General features: G+C 48.8%; 2 protein-coding genes and 1 long non-coding RNA gene across 4 annotated transcripts in view; 2 read left to right on the top strand and 1 right to left on the bottom strand.

Moving 5' to 3' along the window:
* Window positions 1-2,231: 2,231 nt before the first annotated feature.
* LOC118697043 (uncharacterized) lies at window positions 2,232-4,649 on the bottom strand. Its single transcript, XR_004981720.2, has 3 exons — window positions 3,790-4,649; window positions 2,974-3,141; window positions 2,232-2,880 (listed from the first exon to the last, which is right to left on the bottom strand). It is a non-coding gene; the product is annotated as an uncharacterized LOC118697043 (long non-coding RNA).
* Window positions 4,650-4,970: 321 nt separating this feature from the next.
* RAB11B (RAB11B, member RAS oncogene family) lies at window positions 4,971-21,780 on the top strand. Its single transcript, XM_036399213.2, has 5 exons — window positions 4,971-5,082; window positions 10,589-10,784; window positions 12,622-12,815; window positions 14,353-14,433; window positions 17,135-21,780. The coding sequence occupies exons 1-5, from the start codon at window positions 5,043-5,045 to the stop codon at window positions 17,278-17,280; spliced, it is 657 nt and encodes a 218-aa protein (XP_036255106.1). The 5' UTR covers window positions 4,971-5,042; the 3' UTR covers window positions 17,281-21,780.
* A 511-nt stretch (window positions 21,781-22,291) lies between these two features.
* MARCHF2 (membrane associated ring-CH-type finger 2) overlaps window positions 22,292-23,304 on the top strand; it is a 34,424-nt gene continuing 33,411 nt past the window's right edge. The window contains exon 1 of one of the 2 annotated variants that reach the window (XM_036399346.2): window positions 22,292-22,356. The gene's annotated coding sequence lies outside the window, so the exon portion shown is untranslated. Of the gene's footprint in view, window positions 22,357-22,568; window positions 22,661-23,304 lie in introns of those variants that run through there. The other variant, XM_036399347.2, reaches the window with a different exon arrangement.

The raw sequence follows: 23,304 nt of genomic DNA, 5'->3' as shown, positions 1-23,304 counted from the left end.
CCAGGAGTGTTCAGGCCAAGGAGGCCAACAGCACCTGGCCTGTACCAGCCAAGGTGTGGCCAGCAGGACCAGGGAGGTGATTCTTCTCCTGAACTTAGCACTGGTAAGGCAGCACTTTGAGTTTTGTGTGCAGTTCTGGGCCACTCAACTCAGAAAGGACATTTTGGTGCTGAGTCCAGAGAAGAGCAACAAAGCTGGTGAAGGATCTGGAGCAAGTGTCTGATAAGGAGCAGATGAGGGGGCTGGGAGGGCTCAGCCTGGAGAAAATGAGGTTCAGAGGGGACCTTCTTGCTCTTCACGACTTCCTGACAAGATGGTAGAACCAGGTGGGAGTTTCTACCTGGCAGCCAGCAACAGGATAAGAGGACAGTCTCAAGCTGCACTAGGAGGAGTTTACGTTGGACATTAGGAAGAATTTCTTCACAGAAAAGGTGATTAGACACTGGAATGGGCTGTCCAGAGAGGTGTTGGAGTCACTGTTCCTGAAGGTGTTTAAGAAAAGACTGGATGTGGTGCTCAGTGCTCTGGTCTAGTGGACAAGGGGGTACCCGATCATAGGTTGGACTTGGTGGTCTCAGAGGTCTTTTTCAACCTTAATGATTCTGTGAATCTGTGATCAATGTGTTGATAAATAACTGACTTCTGAGAATCCTTTGTGATTTTGTGAAGCATTTGTGCACAGGAGTCTATGTTGTACTTCAACCTGTTGGCCTTAATTCTGTTATGTTTTTTACTTGTGATAATATTGTATATAAGGGCAGTACTCAAAAGCCTTGAAAGTTTTTTTCTTTTTCCTTTCAATATATTAGCAGGTGTGCTCCACTAAAACAAAGGGAGGTCTGTTGTGGGATGCTCCAGTGCCCAGCTCAGGGAGCTGCAGCATCTGCAGGTTGTGCTCAGAGTGGGGGGAATGGCCAGAGACCCCAGCAAGGGGCTGGGATCTGACACTGACCCTTTGCCTGACCAAGGGTTTGGGGCCCTAAGGAGCCACGTGAGGGCTCTGGCACTCTGCAGGAGCCAGGAATAGGAGCCAGGCTAAACATCAGCATCAGGATGGGCACAGCCTGGGGGGGCTTTGTCCAGGGTCCCCCCCAGGGCACCAGCTCGAGCTGTTCTGTGTCCCTGCACCACAAAGGAACTGGAGTCTGGGACTGTGCTGTGGGAAACCTGGGGCCGAGCTGGTGAGAGGAGCTGCTCTGACTGGGGGACTGTGGGGGTGTACAGGGACTCCCACGGGGCCTGTGGGGTCACTGGAGCCCCTGCTGCAAAGGGGCTGTGATCCCAGCAGTGCCAGTCTGCTGACAGTGGGACCCCCAGAGCAGCATCTGAATGGTCTGACAGGGGAGTTTCCTTACCAGTTTGCTGACCAGGTGGGACCTCAGGCCACTGCCCTGGAAGCTTTATGGCCTGTGGCCAATTTGAGGACATGTGGAAGGTTCTGCAATTGCATTACCCCATCAGTTACACATATCTGGTTCTGGTGACATGACACTGGTTCTCCAATGCAAAACATACCACGAGCTGGGGGCACTCCAGGATATGAAGAACGTGGGGACTACGGGCTCATGCTTAATCCTACACAGCCCCAAGACAGCATCCCTCTTCTAACACCAAATCATCATCTCCACTCCCTGCAGCCCATGTTAAAACCCTGTCCCAGGGGATTTTGGAGCTGAATGGCACTCACAATGGTACCACCATTATGTATTGCTCTTTAGAACTTATGGCAAGAACTCCCAGGCGTTAGAAGAAGAAAAGAAGAAAGTGATTTCCATCCAAACTGATAAAAAATAGCTTTAGTGGTTTTTTAGGCCTTCTTCCGTAAGTGTTCAGTTCAGAACTAAAAAAGTTACTTGTAATAATGAAAATAAGATGTTTTACTTCTACTGTGCAGAGCAAATCAGGGAAGTAAAGGCCCCCTCCACAGACCAGCAAGGAGTCACCCTCCTCTCCCTCCTGTCACACAGCCACTCACTGGTTGCAGCATTATCAGCAGTGAGAAACTCAGCATGCGATAATAGCCCTTCCTAAGAGATTCTGCACCCAACATGTCCAGCTTTGCTCCTCCTGATGCTATTTAAGTGTTGATCATTGGATGCTTAGCACCCCTGGATGTGCTCTAGTCATCACCTGTCACGATCCGTCCTTACGAACGGGTTTCGTGATGATTCGTGGATTTGATCTCAGGGTGCAAAAGAACCAACACGGCACAGGGGATATGCAGTGATAAAGCAAATACACCTTTATTGAATGACCACAGCAAAATGCAATAGAGGGATTAAGGGAGAGAAAAAGATAGAGGAAGAGAGAGAAAAGAGGGAGAGAGAGAGAGAGAGAGAGAGAGAGAGAGGGATATAGCTACCAAACGTAGAGATGAAGTCCTTTGGTCCAGTCCAGTCGAGGATCCGCCTGTTACATTGGGGAGATCTCAGAGGCACAGTTCATCTGGACTCCAATTCTACTCTTTTTCGATGAGGGAAGGGGAGTAGATCTTGAAACCGAATCAAAGGTAGTATATTGTATCTTTGGGGGAAAGGAAGGTATTTGGAAAGGGGTGCACACAATCTATGTTCTCAGCGGTAGGTGAGAGCCATTGTCTTCGTGGTCCAGTGCTCACACCTGCGACATCCATCTCGCTCTGGTCAGCTTACCTCCCCCCACACACCACCCCCGGGTTGGGGGTTTCAGTCCCGGTCCTTGGAAGGAGCAGAGGGGCCTTTTCACAGGGGGGTTTCATCCTTGGTCTTTGAGGGAGAGGCTTCTCACATCTCAGTCTGTCTGTCACGGTGGTGGCAAACGAGTGAGAGGGGTCCTCTGCAGGGGACCACCCAGAACTCAGGAGAAGTCCAGCCAGGCTGAGAGGTGGGACAGCTTCCAAGGCTATTGTTGCAAAAAGGGCACAGTGCCCCCTTCTTCTTCTCGTTGGGCTCAGTGTAGCATATAGTAAATACACCTGTGAAAACAATAACTTACCAATGCTCTCAGGTCTCAGGCCTTATGGGATGTGACTTTCTCCTATGGAGCCAGAGATTTTAGACAGGGGGTCTTCTCTTCAGTGGTCCCCAAATGATGATTGTGAGGCAGATGAGGGAAAATTCGGACAGACTCTCACATCACCCACCAAGGCATTTCACTGGGGTCCTGCAAAAACAGGAACAGCATCAACAGGAGAAAGTAGTAACACCTTCCTGTAGATCCTGGTGTTAAAACTCCCTTTGGCATCGGAAGGATTAAAAGCCTGATGCTCCATGCTGCATGTGAACATCAAAACCCCTAAGAAAAGATTCCCTCCCCACTCCTTCAGCAATTGCTGCCTGTCACAGAGGAACAACTGGCCCAAACCATTGCTAGGCTGGAGCTGCATTTTTCCTAGACTGCAGGTTCCGTGAAATTTTGGCTTTCCTTCTGTGCTGCTTCAATTGCCTGATATGCAACAGGGATACCTAGGTACCTTGGCAGTGGGATTGTAGTGTGCTTGCAGCATGTTGGTTGTCACCCATTCTCAGAGCCTGGATCACTGATAGCCTGGGTGTCACCCAGCCAAGCTGTCAGAGGCTGCTGCCCCTTTGTCTGTCCCCACTAATTTATTAGCACTTATTTTTGGAAATGGAACCCCTTGGATACCATGGTCCTGCCTGTCTAAGGTGCTCACGTCTGGGGGAAGCTGAGAGCAGCTCAGAGCCACAGAGCCTGGAGGGTCTGAATCTGTCCCCACCCTGACATCGCTCCCACTTTGAGCATAACCCAAAGCCAACAAAAATAAGTCCAAAGCCAGAGCTTTTTCCTCACCATTGTCTCAGTCTTGCTGCTGCTCCCTTTGTGATACTGCAGATGCACTAATCCTTTAGCTGGATAAACATTCCTCCAGGGAAGTAGGGCAGACCTGTCGTGAGGAGCACAGCACAGAGAGAAACGTGTGATGAGCAGAGCCACTTCCCTGCACATCACAGAGGCGGGGAGGGAGTCGGCAGTTTCCCTGCCAGGGTTTGTCCAACAACAACCAAAGGTGTCAGTCCAGTGATGGGACACAAGTGTGCATAGGTTGTATGGGGTCACGAGGAGGAGGCCACCAGGGCAGCAGGACACCCTTGGGCTCCCAAGTGGCTCCGTGAGGCTGGTCCTGCAGCCTGGACAGCGTTCCCAGGATGAGCTGCTGTAGCTCTGCCGTCGGGAAGGTGAAGGATGAAGGATGTCCCACTTGGAGCCCGCAAAGCCGAGGCGAAGGGCGTCCCGCCATCACTGCCCGAGTGGCCACAGCCTCTGCCTTTCGTCACTACTCCGCTCAGGAAACTGCCTAGAGCCGTGCCAGGAAAAAGAAGGGGAAATGTTTTCCTCGAGCAATTGTGTCCCTGTGAGGGCATGTATGTGCCAGAACAGCCTTTCAGCTGGTGTTGAGCAGGAAGGTGGGGCCGGGAGCGCTGAGCGGGGCACGGAGCAGCCCGAGGGGGAAGCAAGGCGGCTGGGGCGGGGGCTCTGGGCGGCAGCCGCGCGTCCTGGGGCGCTGCTGAAGGCCTCCCCCGCCGTGTTCCCCGGCTCCGCTGCTGCGCTGACCCCCGGGCCGGGCCGGTTCTCTCCCCCGCCCAGAGCTGACGCCATGCCCCAGCGATCGGGGGTCACTCTCAAACGGGGCGAAACCTCTCTCCCAGCGATCCCGCTCAAAACGGGAGGGTCCCCATAGCCCTGAGGGCCGCCTCCCACCCGGTGCAACCCCCGCCGCGAGCAGACTGCCCCCGCTCCGCGCCCCGGAGCCCCGCCCCGGCCCTCACACAAACCCCGCCCCTCCACCCGGCCCCGCCCCGTCTCTCAGGGTCCCCGCTCGGGCACCCAAGCACCGCCCCTCCCCAGCTGCCTCTCTTCGATTGGGCACCGTTCCCCGCCAGTCAGCGGAGTTCCCGTCATTTATTGGCTGTCGTTGATGGATCTGGCGCAGTGCCCGCCTCCTGCGGTCTCTGGCGGGCGCTGATTGGGCCGTGCGGGAGCGCCCCTCCCCGGCTGGGCCGCGGTCGGTGCCGGGCAGGCAGAGGGTCGGCGCCGCCATCGCCATGGGCACCCGCGACGACGAGTACGACTATCTGTTCAAAGGTACGTGCTCAGCAGGGCCACGGCCGCCGCACCGCGCCGCTCTCGGCCGGGACCAGCGAGCCGCGCGGGCCCAGGGCGTCCGCCGCGGCCTTGGTGCGCGGGACGGCCTTGTGGGCCCCCGGCCTGGTCTGGAGCCATGGCAGAGCCGGGGGAGCGGCGGGAGAGCCGCCAGGGCCTGCCCGCTCCGCCCCGTCCCGGCCCGCGTGGGCTGTGCGCCAGCAGCTGGGCGGCTGCGATGCCCGGGGGCGACCGGAGCCTCGGCGGGGAGCGGCCGGGCCGCGGGCCGGGGCTGTGCCTGTGCCCGGCCGTGCCTGTGGTTGTCTGGAGATCGCCTGGTGTCGAGTCGGAGCTGCAAAACCGTCAGCTTCGGTGGAGGCTCCTTCGCAGGTCCCCGCTGAGCGCCGGTACTGGGAGCCTGGGACCGGAGCGGTGTTAACTGGCTGTGCTGATGGGTGTTTGCCGTGCCTGCCCTGCCCCTTCCTGTGGCATGTCGGGCTGGCCAGGGCTCTTGTGAGGGCTCGGTGCTGCTCCTCCTGCGCTGGCTCCGGGGACAGCCGGAGGATGTCATCCCGTGGGATGGCTTCGGGGTTTCTGTCCCGTGGGTGTTCCCCAGGCCGGCCTCCTGCCTGTCCAGAGGGTCAAGCTGACCAATTTCCCGGAGCAGCCCACAGCTCTGCCTGTGAGGCCCGAGGAGCAGTGCAGGTGGGTGTAGCACCCTCGTCTTTGGTTTCCTAGCCCGTTTTGCAGTAGATCTACTGTTGGTAGAGTGGCTGAAACCTGATTTCCATCCCAAGAGTTCACTCTTGGGAAGGGCAGTGCCAGCGGTGCTGTGGCGGTCTGTGAGGGCTCTGGGCGTCACTTGCTGCTGTGACAATTTCCCAGGCATTCCATGACTTTGTACCTGGATGCTCACAAGGGCAGCAGTGATTCTGAACTTGTGGAGCAAAGAAAAGAACAGTTACTCATCTGTGGGAAATATAAATGTATTTGCCAATTTGCTTTATTTGCTTTACAGTGGGTTGGATCTTGAAGACAATGGGGAAAAAAAGCCCTTATTTCTTCTTTGCCTATAAAGCAGACAACCAGCCTGTAAAAATGTACTAAACTGTCTGAGTCTAAAGTAGTTTCCTTCTGAAGTCTGTTTCCCAGGTGGTTTAATAGCCAGGAACTTGAAAGCCTAAAAATTGTACTTATTTTTTTCTTTCTCTGAATATTCAATTAGCTAAGGAGAATGCATTCATCTTAAAAATACTTGCTTTGAAATGCGTTTTTAATGTTATTTGGAATGAGACTGAACCTAAAGCCATTTGGTCAGGATCTGTGCTGTGGTGATGCTGGCAAACTTTGTAGCACTTAATAAAAATGGGTGAGAGAATTGTCCTTTTCTGTGCATCTTTTGGGAGGGGTTGTTGTGTGGATTTCTAAAAAAAAAAAAGTAGATAGAGAAGGGTTTCTTTGTGGGTTTGATTATTTATCTTTTCCTTCTTCTGAGGCTTTTTGGGACTAGACAAAAAATAATATAAATGGGACCAAGTGGGATGAGGGCTCTGCTGTGGGACCAACTCTCCTACTTTTCTTTTTGCCTCCTTCAATAGTAGAATTAAACCTCAAGGACAGTTGCTATAATGATGTCCAGGACTTTGTTTGGTTTGTGGTTTAGCCCCTTCTTAGCTACACAGATGACTTTTGAACTATGTTCTGTCAGTCTGTGTAGTAGTTAGAGGTAGAAATAATGATGTAGGAGGATCTTAAGTCTGGGAAGGTTTATTTTTATTAAATTTAAGGCTTGACTGTTTCCCCTGCCACCTATTTCCAAAGGACAGCATGTGGCAGGCAATGACTAACTTAAGGTTTGGGAGCAGTCTGGGATTGTAAGTGATTATAGTCAGATCTGCTCTGCTGACCTAATGCTTCTTTGTTCCCAGTTTCCCTTTTTTCTGTGTGCATCCCAACAGAACTGCTTATTTTATTGATTACAACAAAATATTACTCTTCACCAAAGTGCCTGAACCATTCTTCGGGGGAAGGAGCCGAGCTGTGTGTGCAGGGCTGCGTGGGGTGGTGAGGCTGCGAAGAGCTTGTGGCTGTGCTCAGTGATGTGACCCAAGTGAAGCCAGCAGTTCTGGCCTCTATTCCCAGTTAGTTTTGTAGCAGGAATGGTGAAAAAGCAGGGACTTTTCAGGATGTGTTTTGAGTGCGTTGATTTGGAATTGAATTCATGACATTTGAAGAGCCGTTAAAAATATTGGAAGTCTTGTACCTATTAAATGTGATCTGCACATTAATTTTGCTCCCAAGATTAGCTATTATCAGTGTTTATTTTAAAAATTAAATCTGAGGTTGTGCAGATGTGTGCTGGCTCATGAAAAAGGCAGGAAAAATCAGCCATAGGGCAAAAGAGCTTCTTTACTTTTGTGGGAATTTAGACTGCTCTGATTAGTCTCTGTGTAGCTAAGGCTGAGGTTTTTAAAAACAAATGTGTATCCTATTAGTCACCAATATCTGGCAACCTTATGTACTTCAGATTTATCACAAACTCTCATTAGATGGTCTCTGCTAGAGGGAGTCTTAATCTTCTTATATACTCAAAAGTATATATTCTTTTTCCCAGATTAATAAATGAGTGTTTTTAGAATTCTGTCATAAACTTGATCTGTTTATTTCCCCTTTCTTACTAGTGATGTATGGCACTGGAATTTTCATCCTGACTTTGGCTGGTTTTGTACAAGGATCTCAATATACAGGGCAGGTGTTCAGGGGTGGGATTGTGCTGTAGTTCTGGATGTTGTAGACACAGGAAGCAGAGTGAGGGTGGTGACTGAGTTGATGGATGGATGGATAATGTGGTGGTGATGCATAACCCACACAGTGGCAGGGGGTGCTGGAGGAGAGAGAAAACCAGGAAATACTGAAGGAGCAGGATTCAGGATATAAACAGGGCACTATGCAAGGCTTGTCTGTGTGCTTAGGGCCAGCTGAAGGTGGCTGGTGCTGGTTATTGGTTCATGTCACTTCCAGGATCTTTTCATCGCCAGTGTGGCCCTTAGGGGCATTTTGAGAGCGAGTTCCTTGGTTCTGGTGAGATGTGTTTAGAGAGTATTCAGACTCTTAAGCTGTCATTTGGAACTCTTTCCTTCTCTGTCATGACTTCTGAATTTGAACAGGCAATACTGTGTGGTGGTCTGTTACCAAATTTAGAAACTTTCCCAAGATCTAATCACTTAGTCCAGAATGCTGAAGGTATCTCCTTGCTCAGCTCCTGTAGAAAATAAATTTGTAGCTTCTCTCTGCATGTGGGGCCCCCAGTCTTGGCATCTTTCTCCTGAAAGTGAAAATGCCCTTTTAGTGCTCAAGATTGGGTATTAATAAGAAGCACATGGAAACTCTAGGAATGCTCTTTATTGAATTGGGATCTGGTTGCCTTCTTTGACTTCTGAAAAATGCTCTCCTAGAAGCTCTGCTGGAGTGTGGGGCAGCACGGTGAAGGGAGCCTGTGAATAACCAGCCAAAGGAGCACAGGACCCCTGGAATTTTCTTCCAGTGACAGATGGAGTTAATGACCTGAGAGCCATTTGCATGGTTTATGCCCCAAATTGATACTTTTAAAATGCCGGAGCCTGAGAGATGGCTAGAATGTGGAAAGGCTATGCTTTCTCCAGCTGCAAAATCATGGGAAGAGAGCTCCCTTCAGAAACAGTTGGAAGCCTCAGGGGTCTTCCAATCTGGTCTAGCTTGTGTGGTGGATATTCTTACTTTTGGTTCTGGCCAGGGCTTTGCTGTAGGATAGAGCCTACTCCAGCCCCAGGTCCCTGTGCAAGATGGGTGACCTCCGCCTGTTCTTGGAAGGTCCCATGGAATTAGTGATGAAAAACTGTTTGTCCGGAAAATAAAGCTGACAAAATCCTAGAGTTAGAACTTGGAATAAAATCTTTTTTTATCTATCTGTTCTCATACCCTAAAAAGTGGTTTAGGCTGTTTGCCAGGGAAGGCAGAGCACTGTGAGGAGCTGGTTTAAGTTCTCCCGGGTGGGGAGTTGTGGTGCCTTGCCACGATGTGCTGGCTGCCCATTCCTGCCTGTGTTGTGTTTTGCCTGTTCAGCTGTGCTAGCACAATTGTCTGTCTGTGCTCTCGGGCAGATGAGCTGCACAGGGGCTCTCCAGCGTTTCAACAATGGCCCTGTGCAGCTCGGGAGCTGTCGCAGCAGAGAGCCGGGTCCAGCACCAGCCTGGGAATGTGCTCCAGGGCTGGGATGGCAGCGAGCTGGAGCAGGGCACTGCCAGAGCTCCCTCCTCAAACAATGGCCTGAGCAGAGAAAACCTGTAGCACCACTAAAAGACAAGTATGATCCTTGGCCCGGGAAAACACTGGTGAGCTCATTCTGGAAGTGTGCAATGAGAAGGTTCTTCTGTAGTTGCTGGGGGGAAATTGGGACTGTTTTTTGTCCGTGTCTGCTTTTCTGTAGGAAAAGCAGACCAAATGAATGAGGAAGATCAGCAAATCTGTACTTAGAACTGGAGTAGGAAATATTCCCAAGGTTAAAGAAGCTCACAGAGGCTGGCTGCCTTTCTTCCTTTTTTGCTTGAGCCAGGACACTTGAATTCCAAAGGGTATGTGATAAGAGTGTTTGTGAGAGGAAGGGAGCTTGGCTCAGCTGTTTCAGCTGTTTCTCTCTGTTGTTTCTTGCTCTCATCTATAAGCAAAAAAGTAGAGGGAACCTCCTGCCTCAAGATGTGCCTTTGTTTTCACAATTCCTTTCAGGAAAGCTGGGTTTTGTGCGCTGAAGATCTCTCTGCACTTACATTTTTCTGTTATCATGGCAACACCATGTGTGGAGGCAGAGGTTTCTAGTTCATCTCTTACTTCTCATGCAGTCTACTACAACTTGTTTTGTTGGATGAAGTTCTGCTTTGCTTTGTATCTTTTTTGTAGTAGCAAATATCTCCTGTTTTCCCGTTTTTGTGGTGAACATATTTATTAATTAAATTATTGAATTACAACACCCTATATGACTCCAATAGGGACTGCAAATGATTGTTTACTTACCATGTCTTTTATTTTTTTAATAAAAATAGAGTACACTTACACTGTACAAAGGCTTTTGTTGGGCAGACAAGTGGCCTGTTGCCATGTTCTTGCCTGTAGTGTTTCTTAAAATGTGGGTTGCAGCCTTCCTGTGCCAAAGGTTGAGTGTGTGAGGGGCATGTCTTACCTCTGCCTGCTGCAGTGGTTGGGGCTTCCAAAGCACTGTTTGACTTTGAGAGTCACTGTAGCAATTTCTCATTTTCACCTCTGAGGACCGGGCAGCTACTCACCACAAAACAGCTTGGGGCTCTTCTAGGGTTGGAGAAGCAAGGTGTGCATAGTAAAGACTGTGATGTTGTCTATGTTGTCTCTCCTGTGTTATCTGACTGCATTTCTGGTGGATGCTGCCTGCCAGGCCACACTGCAGCCTGGACTTGGAGCTGGTATGAGAAATTAATTGTGAAAATAATGTCTCTGCTTTCAGTTGTGTTGATTGGAGACTCTGGAGTTGGGAAAAGTAATCTTCTGTCACGTTTCACACGCAATGAGTTCAATCTGGAAAGTAAGAGCACCATTGGGGTGGAATTTGCCACCAGGAGCATCCAGGTGGATGGGAAGACGATAAAAGCCCAGATCTGGGATACCGCAGGCCAGGAGCGATACCGCGCCATTACCTCAGCGTGAGTACTCTGTCTTTGCTCAACAGAGTTGCAGGAGAGATGCTGCAGATAAATGTATGGGTAGAGAGTGAAACATATTTGGCACACATGACAACGTCATTGTGACAGACTTCAGTGTAGATCCAAGTCATAATGTAGCAAATACTTTTGTGTTCCCTTGATTACTATAATGAAAGTACTTTTTAGGTTCTCATGTTACGGTTACGGAAACAAATGACAGCTTAAATCAAAACTGTGGGAAATTCTGTTTGAGTTTTGGGGTTTAGTTTTTTGTCTGTGCTGAATGTGCTGCATTCATTATGTGGAGTGAGTGTCATTTCAGATGGAAGCTGGGCACTGTTGGTATCAAGTTTTGGTCTAGGTATGGTGGCTTACTGTAACACCCATGGCTTCTGTCTCAATTGCCTCCTCAGTCTTGAGATCGAGGGTATTTTTAGGAAAACCTGCAGCCACAAAGTCCTTTGAAATCTCAATGACTTTGAATTAGTCACAGCCCTGAAAATTAGGTACATGAGTGCAGACACTTAATAGCCAGGAAGTAGGAAGGCAACAATGATAGTGCTGGCTGTGCAACATTAGGCACAATCCCTGGAGGTGAGAAGCTTTTTCACCTGTGGCACCTTGGTAATCCGCAGGGTGGTTTGAGCTGTACCTATTTCTATGGTGGCAAAAGTATCCTGCAGAGGACAAAAAGCAAATCCTTTGGTCAGGCCTGGTTCTCCAGAGCATTTTTTGATCAGTGAGTTGATTTTTTTGTTATGTTACAGATGTGTATCAGTTTTTAAAGGTAAAAACATGTTTCTGAGTCACGAACAGATTGACCCATTAAACTCAAGGTAAAAGGAATTTTGTCAAGATGGGAGAAAACCAGGTGACCCTGAAGCCCAAAGGGAGCAGTCTATAGGGAAAGGGATGCAAAAGCAGATGTGACAATTTCAAATTGCATATTTTCTGGAATTGTTAGTGTGACTTCCAGAAATTTTTTTGTGACCCTTGCTCTTGCTGTAAAATCTTCTAGTCTAGTCTGGGTCAACAACAACAGGTTTTACTGCTGGGAGTTAGTGCAGCTGCCTCTCCTTTGTGCTGGCACTAACTGCTGCTTGACACATCACTCAGCCAGTTCAGCCTGCTCGGCCAGCAGAATGCCAAACATCAGGGAAAAGAGAATGATTTCTGCTGACTTGGTGCCCTGACTCAGTTCAACAACATGTCAGACAGGTGCTGGCAGAACTGAGGAGAAATGGTAGGATTGTGTGGAAGAGAGATACTGGATGTTAAAGGATTGCTGATACAGATTGGCTTGTGCTGAGCTGAGCCCTTGGCTTGTGTTGAAATGGGCCCAAACCTGTGCTGAGGAGGCAAACCCTGTTCCTGGATTAGAGGCTGGTGGATAGTGACAATATAGTCCAGAGTCCCCTCTTTAATTTGTAGGAGGGACAGGAGATAGTTGAAGGATCAGGAACAAATACTGACATTTTATAAAGGGCTGTTTTCCTCGAGAAAGTTAGGTTGTAACTTCACAAAAACCTCCCAGCTGCACCGATTCTGCAATGGTGAGTTTTCCTATACACAGCTGGAGCAGACAGGACATTTTCAGTCCTGGTTTCTGGAGGCTCTCCAGCATTTTGGTACACATACTGGATTCTTTTAGAAATGCTATTAGAAAAAGGCCCTGCATTTGGAACTTGGTCTCAGGCTTCAAAACCACTCCAACAACAGTATCTGCATCAGCACAACTTTTTCTGCCTGGGAGCGCATTATGGAGGAGCGGGATGGCCCGTGTGCTGGTGTGCCTGGGACAGAGCTGTTGTTGAAGGGCTGTGCCTCCTGCTTTCAGATATTACCGCGGTGCTGTCGGGGCTCTGCTCGTCTATGACATTGCCAAACACCTCACCTACGAGAATGTGGAGCGCTGGCTGAAGGAGCTGCGGGACCACGCCGACAACAACATCGTGATCATGCTGGTGGGCAACAAGAGCGACCTGCGCCACCTGCGGGCCGTGCCCACCGACGAGGCCCGGGCCTTCGCAGGTATGGATGGGTGGGGCTGCTGGGATCACACCCTTTGTCCAGGGCTCAACTCCCACCTCAACTCCCTTTTTTAGTTTGGACCCTAAAAAAGGCATTTAAGATGTTTTGTTGTTTTTTGGTTTTTTATATTGAAATATCTTGACTTATTAACTAGCATGTGCGGTTGGTTTGGTTTTTTTGGAGAATTCTCTTTGCCATTTTTAGTTTGCGGTTTTCTGTTGTTTTTTAAATCTAGTGGTAGTACATGTTTTTGAAACACTGTCCTTGAGCTGCCTGATAGCTGAAGAATAAACACTTCTTCTAACAAGGCTAGAAACAGTAAGCAGTATTTAGAAGAGAGAATATCACAATAAAAATAAAAAAAATCACAATGTAAAATGTCCATCCCCCCTTCCTAGAGACCTGCTTCTGCTGAGTAGATATCAATGTGGACAGCTACAAATGAATGCTGAACCTTCTCTTAGATGGGGTGGTTGCTGCTCTAGAGCACTGATGCCTGTAATGTTGTCATCTAGTCTCACTTAAATGCAGCGATCATCAGGTTTGAAAATCATCATTTGTTGGGAGAAGTCAAGTGAGTTATGTAAGATGCTGCCACTTCATTCCTTCTCTCTTCCTTACCTGGCAGAGCACTGGTCAGATATTCTTTTGTCCTGAAAGGCCTGGGGACATTCAGCTTTTGTGTGGCTGTCAAGCTTGGAGGTGGAATGTAAATGTACAACTTCTAAAATACCTCTAGAAATATTACCAAGGCTTGCTTATACACACTTTCTGAAGTTTGCTGGTAAGCAAGTACCCTGAGGGTAATAAAGCCACTTTAAATTTTCAGATGGAGGAGAAGTGACATTTATGTAAAAGAAGCAAAACAAGTTGGTGGGTGCCCCAGACAGTCTATTACTTCGGTCACCTGGTTCAGCTTCTTACTTTTTAACCCTGGACTTCCTCCTAAGGCTGTTTTAAATTGCTAGTGATTCTCTGATTGTTGCTGTTTAAGCTCCATTACTGAAATTTGCCTGTTCCTGGGCAGGTGATACAGAACCATTCTAGGTATGATATTTGAGTGTTAATCACTTTCTTTTTTAAATAATAATTTTTTACAATTGCATTGTAAGAGGAAAGAAGAAAAATAGACTGTTTCAGGGGGTCATTGTTACTTGGAAGTGGGGTCTGATTAGGAAAGTATAGGTCTTTTGATCTTGGCATTGCAGAGGAGAATTGTGTCTCTGTAGCAGCTGATGTGCTTTTGCTGGGGCTCTTGCTCAAGGTACCTCTGGGTGTGATCTGTAGCCAGAAGAGAATGGTATTTTGTGCTGTTTGACTGAGCAAGGGCTGCAGTAGGGAAAATGTTCTTGCACTTTGGGCAAAGGAAATGTTGCTGAACTGCAGCACCAAGGTGTTCCTTGTGCAACAAGGAAAAGAAAAAAGATTACTGTGCCCTGGCTGGTTTGGCCTAAAATAAAAGTTAAAAAACCTCAAAGTAAATGCGACATAAAGTGTCATTAAATTTTTTAACTGAACCACTTCTTGTTTATTACAGAAAAAAATAACTTATCTTTTATTGAAACATCTGCTCTGGACTCTACAAATGTAGAAGAAGCCTTCAAGAACATCCTTACAGGTATGGTTTGTTATGGATTCAGAGGAGCAGCTGAGGTGGTGGATCCTCTTCATGGGCATACTCTGTAGTTTTCTGGAATGTTTTGGAAATGAGTGGTGGGAACAATCGTTGCTTTGCAAACTTTCTAATCTCACCTTTGTGTTATGCCTCCCATCCCATACACTCCTTTCTGTCCCAGGTGAGGGTTTCTGTCTCCTGATGTTCCATAAGTGCAAGCTATTGCAATAGCACTGTTGTAAAGGGACTAGTAACTGTACTTCTGTGCCTGCACAAAATCTCAGCAGTGAAGCCTCAGTCATACTGGAAGTTAAATGTTGCAGTATCTTCTCTTGCACCAATGCAGGCTGGTACCATTTTCAGACTACTGAACTCTTATTCTCAGCTGATAGCAAAGGTGGTGACTGCACTGCACCAGCAGCATCTTCTGCAGAGATGGACCTGGGGATTCTGGAGGATATCAAGTTGACAGTGAGCCATGGGCAGGGACACCTCCCACTCTCCCAGTCTGCTCCCAGCCCTGTCCAGCCTGGCCTTGGGCACTTCCAGGGATCCAGGGGCAGCCACAGCTGCTCTGGGCAACCTGTGCCAGGGCCTCACCACCCTCACAGCCAAGAATTTCTTCCCACTATCCCATCTAACCCTGCCCTCTGGCAGTGGGAAGCCATTCCCCCTTGTTCTGTACCTCCAGGCCCTTGTCCAAAGTCCCTCTCCAGCTCTCTTTGGGGACTGTAATTGTTGGTAGTCTGCATTAAGATCTTCCCAGAGCCTTTTCTTCTCCAGACTGAGCAACCCCAACTCTGACTCCAAGGTGCCCAAGAAGAGGTGGACAGGAAATAAAGGGTAGCCAAGCTGCCTCTATAGGTAAAAGCCTGACAGATGAGGAATGGGCTGCATTTGGTGCCCAGCAGATCTGTGTTATTAAAGAGCCACTAGTGAAGCATCTGGAGTGTGAGGCAGAGCCGACTGCCCAGAGCTGGAGCTGGGCTGATCTCACACTGTGTAGCAGATTTGTGGCTGATCTGGGACATTTGGCTGGATTTGAAGCAACTTCCCTGGCACTTTGAGAGAGTATTTTTTATTTTAGTGTTCTGAGTGTAGCTCAGTGGTCACCATCCATCCTGCCTTCCCTTGCAGTGTTGTCCTGAGACTGACCCTGGTTAGAGATGCTGGCCTCAGGCCACTCTAGGAGTGCCACAGTGCTGTAACACCTCAAGCTGAGGTCAGGCCCAGGCAAACTGAACTCAAACCCCTCTCTCTCACAGCATCCTGGGCTCCCAAAAGTGTTGAGATTGTCTGGTCAGGTAGCATAGGCACATGGATAATAAGACTGAGAAGTCCTGAAAAGGCTATTCCTAAAGTAATTACACCTGGGGGAGAATCATCCTTCTAAGAGAGAAGGAACCTAGGAGAATGTGCTGTGTAGAGTAGTGAGTTGGGAACCACCACAGGGGACTCAGGTGGAGGGAAGAGAATGGGAACAGCAGGACAGGAGTTTCATTACTGGCCACTTGTTTGAGGAATCACTAACAACTGTAAGAAAAAAAAACCCACAAAACACCCCAAAGAGATGCTACCCCAAAGCAAAGGGGGCTTGGCAACCACTCTAAACAGCTGAAATTCAAATACAGTACTGAGCAGGAAAGAAAAAGGTGTGACAGCCTCTGAACAGCCCTCCTCCTCCCTTTAGCAAAGATCTGTAGGTAGCCAGTGGCAACAAGATTGGCCTTGAGTTAGAGGTTTTAATTTTAAACAACATAAATATATGTTGTGCAGATTCTTAAAAAAGCCCCAAAAAACCACCAAAGAAACCGAACCAAAAATCCCCATAAAAAAAACCCTGCACGGTCCTCTGTGAAGTTTAATCCTTACTAAAGGCTTTGGGTGTTGCTGTTTTGGGGTTGTGGCTGTATGAATGTGACCATAATATTTACCACAGACTTGCAGGGAAGTACTTGCCCTTTTCCTGTTTCACAATGGAGGGAAGTTGGAACAAGGGCTTATAGTCAATGAAATAATTTAACTTACAAACCTTTCCACTTACAAGACTTCTGCTAAGTATGCAGTTGAAACAGTTGGTTTGTGAAAGCTTTTGAGTTGGCAGTCTGTCTTCAGTGATTACAGCTTTGTGGATCTGTATGCTTTCAAACATGAAGTTAGTTTGAATCAAATAAATTCATTTGGAGAAGTCTGGGGCTTTATGGACCCATGCAGCTTTTACTGTCATAGGTAGGAAAACTGATGTGTTGCAGAGAGGAGCATTGCTGTTACTTGGTGGCAGGAGGTTGCCAGGAGTGGAGGTGGGTGTCGGGTAACCTGTTGCTGCTGCAGAGGTTTCCAGCACCCTGGTGATTGGTGTTTCTAGAGTATGCTGCTCACTTTTTTTTTAATCACAAAGACAATGATTCCCTGTTTTAGAAATGAGCATTCTTACTCCTTTCCCATTTAAAACCCCTTTAATAATCCCCATTTTCATGGAGTCATTGAAAAAGAACAGGATAGGAAGTGCTATTGTGGAAGGCAATGAGGACTCTCGTCTTAATAACTTTTCCAGACAGAGCTGGTGTATTCATTCCAGAACTGGAATGCCAGCCAGACGTTACACACCACATCTGATTAGCCTAGATTCCCTTTCAGAGCCCTCAAGTTAAAATCTTCTCCTTCTTGGGTTCTGGCATGTTCTTACCGTGTGCTGTCCTTGCAGAAATCTACCGCATCGTGTCGCAGAAGCAAATCGCCGACCGGTCTGCGCACGATGAGTCCCCTGGCAACAACGTCGTGGATATCAGCGTCCCGCCAACCACTGACGGACAGAAATCCAACAAACTCCAGTGCTGTCAGAACCTGTGACCTTCTCTAGATGACTCTTGTGCCCTCCACTTTGTCTGTGCTTCATTTAGAAACTTGTGTGCACTTCCTATCTCCTGTGATTCAGTGACTCCCTCCTCCCTCCTTTATTCCATTCCCAAATCTCCCCTGTCATATTAGAGCTTTAATTGTAGGGCTAACATCCTCCTGCCTCTGAAACCCCTTCCATGTGGTGACTTCTGGGCTTGAAATGTAGTCACTGATCTGATAGACATGTTTGTGTTGGAAAATCTGCTGCTGGATATTATCCCATGAAACACTCTTATCAAATAGGCTTGTTTTGGTTTTGCTAGGATTTTTTCAGTTTGGTTTTGTTGTTGTTGTTATTTTCTGGGAGGGGAACAATGGGACTTGACTCTACCAGTTGAAGAAATAACTATATTTAGGTGACAAGGTTTTTTCCTCCCATAGTCAGATATCTCTTTTTCTTGTGTTTCTGTAAACATGGGGGAGAAATTAAACTAGCTATCCTGCCAAATGCTCTGTTTTCTGTCCTGATGAAGTCTCACAGTGAGGATTTTAGTGGCTGCACACACATAAGAAAGCTGTTGAAAATAACATTACTTATTCTGTAATTACCCCTAATACAGTTAGTCTAGCTGTGTAGTTTACTGTTTCCTGCTTGGGAAATCTTTCTCTATTCTTGTTTATTTGGGAACAATGAAATATGTCTGCATTGCTTTCTCTGCCACCATGAATGCCTGTGCAGGCTTTATGAAGTGGCGTAATATTTATTCATGGCTTATGTTAATCAGTTAACATTATTGTACAGTAAGTGCCAGCATATTGATTTCAGAAACCTTTTGCAGCCTGTACAAGTAGGCTTCTTTTTGTACTGTAGGTCAGTGTCTGAAAGCAGGATCTGCGCTAGTTCCAGGGTTTTTTTTTTGCATGCTGCTTTTTCTCTAGATCTCTCCTGCCCCTGTCTGAGTGAGTGAGGCAATATTTTCATGTCACATATATACCTGCACTTGTAAGGGTTTTGGTTGTTGTAGAGAAACACAATACTTTATACATTTTGTAAAACTTCTGCAGATCCATAGTATCTGGAACTTCCTCTTCATGATCTTTCACTATTGACCTCTACTAAAATGCATAATATTAGGATTTCACATAATAACTACTAATCTGTTGTTTTCTTCTTACCATTTTACTGAACTGCAGACTGTAATTCTTAAATGATTGTACTTCACTGATGTAACAGATTTGTCATCAGCAGGGCTAACTACTATAATTCTTCGCTGTGCTGAATGGGAAGAATGTTACCACAACTTTGTGTAGTCAGTCTCTTGCTTGCTCGTGCAAATCTCTGATGGCTTTTCATCACTCACTAGCTCTTGCACACTTGTATCCCCTCCGGTATCTGCTGAATGTTCTGATGGCAAATACTGGGTGAAATGATCTAAAGGAAGAGCTGGAAAGCACCTGCTGCTCCCTGAAGGCTTGTGGCGCCATTTGCAGTGAGTTTTTGCTCTGTATTCTGAGCCTGTACCTCACTGGATGAATCCCAGCTGCATATTAGTGAGTTGGTTTTTCTTTACTGATACAAAGCAAATATGAAACTGTGAATTGTGCTTGAAGAGGAAATCTGACATTCCAGTCTCAACTGTTCTGTCTGGTTACGTAATAAAATTAAGGGCAGTTAACTCTGATGGCTTTTCTTTTATAAGATTTCCAGACCAATGCCTTTAATTTTGTACTGTATGCACTGAGAGGGCTCCAGCTCACAGCACAGGATGCGCGTGGTGCTGGCACTTTCACTCTTCAGCTTTGTTTAGAGGTTCCATTCAAGGTTCAAGGGTGCATGCTTGCAGCCTGATCCCATTGAATGAGGGTATGAATTCCTTGGTAGGCATCACAGGGCTCTGTCCTAAGGGAGTTCCAGTTCAGGAAGCACTTTCCACACTTGGTATTTGCTTCACTAGCATTCTGTTGAGAGAAGGTAGGAACTGGGATATCTCCTTTTTGGTGGTCCAAGACCAGAACATGAAGTGCAGTCAGTGTTCAGACAGCTGGCATTGAGAGAATGGAAAATTCTGAAATACTGAAAATATTTCATTTGAGAACAAGTGGACACTAGTGGAGCTGGGCTCCTTAATTTTTGAACAAACTTTATATAAAGAAATCAGCTGGACAGCATGAGGAGAAATTGTACTGTTAAGACTTATTAGTTCAGCGTGATGTATTAACATGCTTACTCTGCAAGTCCTGCTCTTAACATGAAGTTTTTAGAATCAGTCTGGCCTGGTGTGAGAAGCCAAGAAACAGTTTAGTCACTTGCTTGTCTCTTCAAAGATTTTCCTTAGTCTTTGACTTTGTGGAAGGCTTTAAACTTTGCTGCAGAGTCCCAGTGAAAGGTCAGTGTCTAGGGCTTAAGTGCAGTTAAATTTATGGGTATTGAAGAGCTCTTGAACAACTCCATTGTCCAAGCCCCTCAGCACTGGTGGACCTTGGACCATTCTGTTGTGTTGTGACAGGGAGGGGCCTCCTGCCCTTTGCTGGGGCGTGCAGGGGGAGTTGGTGTGTGCACACGTGCACCCGTGTAGCTCCTGAGAGCACTGGGAATGGGCTGGGCGTTTTCGTCTGCTGCGGTCCCTCGCTATGAGACAAGGCTCTTCTCCAGGCTGCTGTGCTGCTCTCCAGGCAGAGCCACAGCCCTTCTGTGGGTGTGAGGTGCTCCTGCCCAGACTAAGCAGAAGGCTGTTTGTGATAATAGAAAAAGGACATTGGATCAGTTCTGCCTGATTAGGCCATCTTCCTGTGCACAGACTGGGGACAAGGCTTGTGATCCGGGGTTCCTGGTGTCCTGATGAAGCATTGTGTGCTCCTTAGAAACTGCATCCACAACCCAGCCCACTCCTGTGCTGGAATTACTGAGGGGAAGACTTGGAGGAATCCTGAGGAAGCTGGAAGTGCTGGAAGAGCTGTCTGACATTCAGAGAAGCTCTGCAGTAGCCCAGACTCCTTAAGCATGCTTTCCTGATGTGGAAATTACAGACTACATGTAACCTCGACTGCTTCATCCCACAGCCTTGATGGCTGTGTGTCTCTCAGTATTACTGTCAGGAAAAAAAAAAAGGTTACAGCTCTCTTCCATCTGCCCCAAGGGATTTGAGGGCTAAGTTTGGCTTTTGTAAAATTCCTGATAACAGGAAAGCTGCCTGTGAGAAGAAGGAATGTGTGCTTTGCTTGCTTTACTTGGATGTTGAAGCTGAGTTTCATTTAACTATTGAAAACACTACAAAGCCCTGAGTACTGCCACCTGTGTCATAACACAACCATCAGAGGCTCCTGTTGCTGTCTAGAACAGCTCCTTTAATGCAGAATTAGGCAGGAGTCTGTCGTGCTGCCTCTACTCTTACTGATGGGGAGGGTGAAGGCCAAAATGCATACATAAAAGTGACTTGGTCCTGAGCACACAAACAGTGAATTGGTAAAATAAATTCCTTGGGTAGATCAGATCAATCCAGCCTCTTTTCCTGCAAAGTCAGTGCTTCCAGGCAGGGAAGTTAGTCTGGGATCTTCACTGGAGCCTGCGCAGAACAAGGAGGTTTGGTTCCTAGGAAAGGTTGGTTCCTTTAAAGCTCCATATTTGTATAAAAGTAAAAATTCAGTTGTTGAGTTACTGCTTGCTACTTAGTTAAAAAGATTTCAGTGTGTGCTGTAGAGGCCACCTCTGTGGGGCCAGAGATGCCCCCATTTGGGTGCTGTTCTGTGACTGCCTGCTGACCTCTTGTGTGAACACAGAGCTCTTGGCTGGGCGTGGTATGGGTTGTGTTATTTGAACCAGTTACTTAACACGAGCTGTTGGAAAATTGTACAGGAGGTATTTTTGCTCCTGGTGCTTTGATCCCTGTGTGCTGTACTGCTCCACAAGGTGGGGGTGAGATCTGTTTCTGGTTGAGTCTTGCTGAGGCTTGGTGCTCATTCCCTTCCAAGCAGAAGGAAGAACTTGCTTAGAGGTTCTGGACTCCGTAGAAGAAAAGAAGATCCCAGTGAAGTGGCTCAGTCATCTAGGGAAGATTTTTTTCCTCCATAAAAAACTAGAACAGTGTTGAAGGTAGGGGCTTGAATTTCAGCTAAGGAAAATCAGACAATTGGAGGTTAAGACTAACTGCCCTTAAGTAAAGCACAGTAAGTGGGGACTGAAGGGTAGATTCTCTTTACTTGCAGACTCTTAAATGAAGTCGGTGATTTATGGAATGTTTCCATGGAATGAGTATCTCCAGGACTGCACTGTTTCAATAAATAACAGCAATTCCTATTTTACACTGATCAGATAATGCATGGTAGTGTTGACTATCAGGCTTTGTAGGCTATAAATAGTAGTGGGCCTTTATGCAACCCAGAAGAGAGGTTCCTTTCATTTACTTTTATTCCTGGTTCATGTGTTAAGTGCAATTCACTTTTGTAAATAAACACACCACTCGAATTTTGTGCATGGTTGTGATGTATTGTGGATATAAAGATTGCCAAATCATACCGTCTGTGTTAAGTTCTGTTCCAGACACAACTGTAGAATAAGCTGGGGGGGGGGTCCGGAGCCAGAGCGCGGGGTGGGGCGGGGATGCCCCTGCCAGCGCCCCCGGTAGCGGCAAGACGGCGTTCCCGCTATCCCCGGGGCTTTGCACTGCCGCAGGGCGCCGCGCCGGGCGGTGTCCCGCGGTCCCGGTGTCCCTCTGTCCCGGTGTCCCGGTGTCCCTCTGTCCCGGTATCCCTCTGTTCCGGTGCTGGGGGCGGGGGCAGCGCGGGGCGGGCCCTGGGCTGGGGGCGGGGCAAGAGGCGAAGGGCGGGAGGCCGGGGTCCGGGTGTCGGGGCGGGGCTGAGGAAGGGCGGGGCTTGGCCGCAGGGCCGCTATTGGCCGCCGGCCGTTGCCAGCGGGGTCGCGTTGCGACGCTGGCGGGTTACCCGCAGTCCATTGGACGCTCGGGAGCTGCGTCAGCGCGGTACGGGCGGGGATTGGCGGGCGGGCGCTGGGGGGCGGGGCCCGGCGGCCGCCGCAGCCGGCGCTGGGGCGGCGCGCGCCGCGCTGAGGGGCCGCGGGCGCCGGGAGCGCAGGTACCGGACGGGGGGGGCGGCGGCCGGGCCGGCCCCACGCCCCGCGCCGCGCCCACCGGCCCGGGCAGCGCTCCGGCGCGGGGCTGCGGCCTCGGGAGCGGCGTCCCGGCGGGGCCGGGCCGAGGCGGGCGGGCCCGGGAGCCCTGACAGCTCTCCCGGTGTCCCCGCCGAGGGGTGGCCCCGGTGTGCGGCGCCGCTCGTGCTTGGGAGCCGGAGCCGCGCTGCAGATTTCGGGGCCTCTCCCCCGGAGCGGCTGCCACCGGCCCCGCTGCCCGCACGGGCCCCGTGCGAGACGCTGCCGCCGGTACGGACCGCGCCGTTTTCGCTGTGCGGGGCCCCCGCGCCTGAGCCGCGGCTCTGCCGGGCCGGGCCGGGCCGGGCTGGGCTGGGCTGGGCGGGCGGGCCTGGGCCGGGCTGCAACTGTCCCCCAGGAGCGCCGGGGCTGTGGCGTACAAACATCACCAGGGACAGAAGTGCCGGAGGTTTGAGAAGCGCTGTTTATTCGTTAGATTCTTCTTCCCTGAGTATAAGCAGTGATTAGGAAAAGTCTCCTTTGCCTCTGGGCTCCCGGACCTTTTTTTTCACATGTTTGGGAGCGTTCTGGTGCCTGTTTTGCCTCCCGAGCACACAGACACGCTGCCTCGCGTGCAGAGATTTCCCAAGAGAATGAGCTCGGTGTCACAGCGCAGCTGAAGAAGTTGCTGCAGTCCTGTGCTGGAGCAGCAGCTGCTTTCCGCCGTGATGTAAGCTTAGGGTTTGTGATGGACTTTTCATAAACTGGCAGTCTTTAACTTTCTGTCTCGTTTAAACTCAGGTTTCTTGAGCCGACTGTGACAGACCAGAACTGCTGGTTTGTGGGATTTATCCAAGGGACAAGCCTGTGGCTCTTGTACAGGAAGGTGATTGTGACATGGGAGGTGTTTTTGTTGCAGTCTCAAACACTTGTTC

The sequence above is a fragment of the Molothrus ater genome, chromosome 26 (genome assembly GCF_012460135.2).
Source record: "Molothrus ater isolate BHLD 08-10-18 breed brown headed cowbird chromosome 26, BPBGC_Mater_1.1, whole genome shotgun sequence".
In the NCBI taxonomy this organism is placed as follows: Eukaryota; Metazoa; Chordata; class Aves; order Passeriformes; family Icteridae; genus Molothrus; species Molothrus ater.
This window is presented reverse-complemented; position numbering and strand designations above follow the sequence as displayed.

Coding starts and splice junctions, on each gene's coding strand:
- RAB11B (XM_036399213.2), top strand. CDS start 5,043: ATGGGCACCCGCGACGACGAGTACGACTATCTGTTCAAAG. Junction 5,083..10,588: donor GTACGACTATCTGTTCAAAG/GTACGTGCTCAG, acceptor CTCTGCTTTCAG/TTGTGTTGATTGGAGACTCT. Junction 10,785..12,621: donor TACCGCGCCATTACCTCAGC/GTGAGTACTCTG, acceptor TCCTGCTTTCAG/ATATTACCGCGGTGCTGTCG.